The sequence below is a fragment of the Tuber melanosporum genome, assembly GCF_000151645.1.
Source record: "Tuber melanosporum whole genome shotgun sequence assembly, scaffold_321, strain Mel28".
Taxonomy (NCBI): domain Eukaryota; kingdom Fungi; phylum Ascomycota; class Pezizomycetes; order Pezizales; family Tuberaceae; genus Tuber; species Tuber melanosporum.
In genome coordinates, this window is record NW_003298999.1 from 43,535 (window position 1) to 46,374 (window position 2,840).

General features: G+C 46.2%; 1 protein-coding gene across 1 annotated transcript; it reads right to left on the reverse strand.

Annotated features, from left to right (window-relative positions):
• Window positions 1-797: 797 nt before the first annotated feature.
• GSTUM_00001964001 (uncharacterized protein) lies at window positions 798-1,164 on the reverse strand (the record flags this gene model as incomplete). Its single annotated transcript, XM_002839233.1, has 3 exons — window positions 798-917; window positions 973-1,110; window positions 1,150-1,164. The coding sequence occupies 3 exons, from the start codon at window positions 1,162-1,164 to the stop codon at window positions 798-800; spliced, it is 273 nt and encodes a 90-aa protein (XP_002839279.1).
• Between the last annotated feature and the right edge of the window lie 1,676 nt (window positions 1,165-2,840).

The following is a 2,840-nucleotide window of genomic DNA, read 5'->3' on the forward strand; positions in this document are numbered from 1 at the left end:
GCCTGTTATGGTGAAAATGGCGAGTCGAACACACTCCATGACAGAGGAATCGGAGGAGGGAGAAGGGGAACTTGGGCCCATAGTGGGCAAAGGTTCAGGTGAAGAAGACACTATGTTCTCTCACTCAAATGGTATCGAAAGACTACTCGGCTAAACCTTAGATATGTCGCTTTCTAATACCCTTCAAAGTGAGAGGAAAACAAACTGTCAACGACCCCAGTGAACGAAAAAACGTAAAGTATAGTCCGTCGGGGAAACAAAAAATGTTTGCTGAAGTTGTGAGAATATAAAAGTATCCAATCACAATAGAGGAAAATTCCACATCAGTGGCAGAATGTGAGAAGATGTGATGGGGATGAATCTTTTGCTAGCAGTTGTTCATTTGGTGATATATGGTTTTGCTAGTGAAAGATACCGTAAGACCATATTATGAGACAGTTAGAGAATATGATATAACAGCAAAGGTAGAACGAGGAATTCTATGATCATCATGTATAATGAACTTGTCAAGTTTGGGGTTGGTCTGGAAGGGAGGCAAAGCAAGAATTGTTCTAAGTATTGCCATCGCTGTACCAGGAAGAATTGTTGCTTTTTGGAGGACAACCTGTATAGAGTATAGCATTCCGGAATCATAGCACTATTTTTTTCTTCATCCGGATATCATTTTTTTGAAAAAAAGAAAAAAAAGAAAAGAAAAGTATGCAAAGGCGTGACTAGTTCCATCAACCGAGTGGTTGTACATAGAGGGCGGGAACCATACCCAAGCTTTTGGTGATACCTGGGCCCTGTCTATGCGTCTATGCCTTTGGGTTACCCCTTCCCATTGAGGTGTTATTGGTCGGCAACTCTTTGCTGAAGGGCAAAAGCCCTGGGGCCCCTGGAATATACTTCCTGAGGGGTTCAGGGACGTTGATATACTATCTGTCAAGTTAGAATTCAAACATCACTGTGGGGCTGATTTTAATCGTATACCTCAGGGGTCTGGTAGTTCTCCAATAAGTAACAGAGAGAACGCTCAGTCGTACAGAGGGTAGAGTTAAGGCAGTGAACGTATTCCTTGACTGTGTCCGACTGGGAGTTTGTCCCGTATCTTATCTCCGGGTTACGAGGCTGATAATTCGTTGTGATTGGACTCTTCTATATTCTCACAGCTTCATCAAACATCTTTTGTTTCCCGACAAACTTTACTTTACGTTTTTTCGTTCACTGGGGTCGTTGATGGTGTGTTGTCGTCGCACATTGCAGGGTACTCGAATGGGAGATATCCAAGGTTTAGCCGCGTAGTCCTTCGATACCATTTGAGTGAGGGAGCATGGCGTCTCCTTCGCCTGAACCTATGCCCTCTATGGGCACAAGTTACCCCTCTCCCTCATCTGATTCCTCTGTCATGGAGTGTGTTCGACTCACCCTCTTTGCCAAAAAAGGCACCTTTCCGGGTCGCACAAGTGTGGGCAACTTAATTGTTCTGGTAGTGTAGGTGAGGCTTGTGTGCATCGGCTTCGACTTTGTTTGCTGTGCGGGTATCGCGACCACTTTACTGGCTACAACCAGTGCCCTGCCATCCTTGCCGCCTCCTCTGTTCCTTCCTCCCTCGCCTCAGGTGCTGCAACACCTGTGGTTGCGGACGATATGTCGAGGAGATTTCGAGTTGCTGATAGGTCAGTCAACATAATGATCCACCACCGCTTTGGTAAATCCACTATCCCTCAATCTGACCGAATTATCCGTGATAAGGAGGCTGCTACCACCGCTGCTAAGGGTAAGACTATTCTCTCTTCCTCCTCTTTGGGCTCCGGGCCCTCTAGTAAAAAAGTCACTGTTTCGGTGAGCTTTGGAAGGAGCCCATTTCTTGTAATTCTGGGTGGGCTGGGGCACTGTGTTGGTGCGGGTTACGGCCTTAGCGGTCAATGTGTGGGCTGGTGTTTGGAATCGGTTGCTGGCGATTGATTTGTTTTCCTATGTTGATGTGTTTTTTGTTATTGATCTCCCGGTTGGGAATAGTGGTTGTCATGTTGCCCATGAGATGGCGGGCTTTAATTTGTCTTCGTTTGTTTTGGTATATGGGATGGACTTTTATGTTCGTTCCATGTTGTGTGGGTTGTTTGAAGTTGGTGGATATGATGTGACATGTGCAATGGTGGACTATGTATATGGGGGTGTGCTAGGTCATATGGAGGGGGTCTACCTAAGTCCGGCAATGGCTAAGGCCGACTTTGTAAAGGTGTGTGAGGATATGGTGGTGTGTGATGTATTGGTGAGTGACTTCAATGCACGTCACAGGTACTAGAATGCTGCAAGCAACCGGAAGGTTAATAATCACGCGGGATGGCTGTTCCGTTACTTGCAACAACAGCGACGTGGTGTTACACTTCCCCACTAGCATATATTCCAGAATATTAGCACCCTTAATCTGTGCTTATGGAAGGCCAGACCGATATACAACCAACATGTTGATGCTACCGGGCTAGAACACTCTGGGGAGATATTTCAGTGGGTAGCTGATGTTCCTACCATGGGGATGCGACCGAAACCAGCATGGAAGATAGTCAAGGAAAACCAGGCTGCTACAAGCTTTGAACAGCTTAGGTCACTTGGTGATAAAGAGTTGTGGGGGCATATTAGGAACATAGTTGATGGACTGCCTCGCTGTGGCACAGGTAGAAGTTACCATGTATGGTGGACAAATGAGCTTGAGCGGATGAGGAAGGATGTTGAACCCATGCGACGGATATGACAGGGTGATGTCGGATCGGAAGACTATAGATTAGCCTATAATGTATACAGGTGCGCTCTTGTGAACGCTTGTTACGACCATATCAGAGATTGGCTAGTAGAGGCCA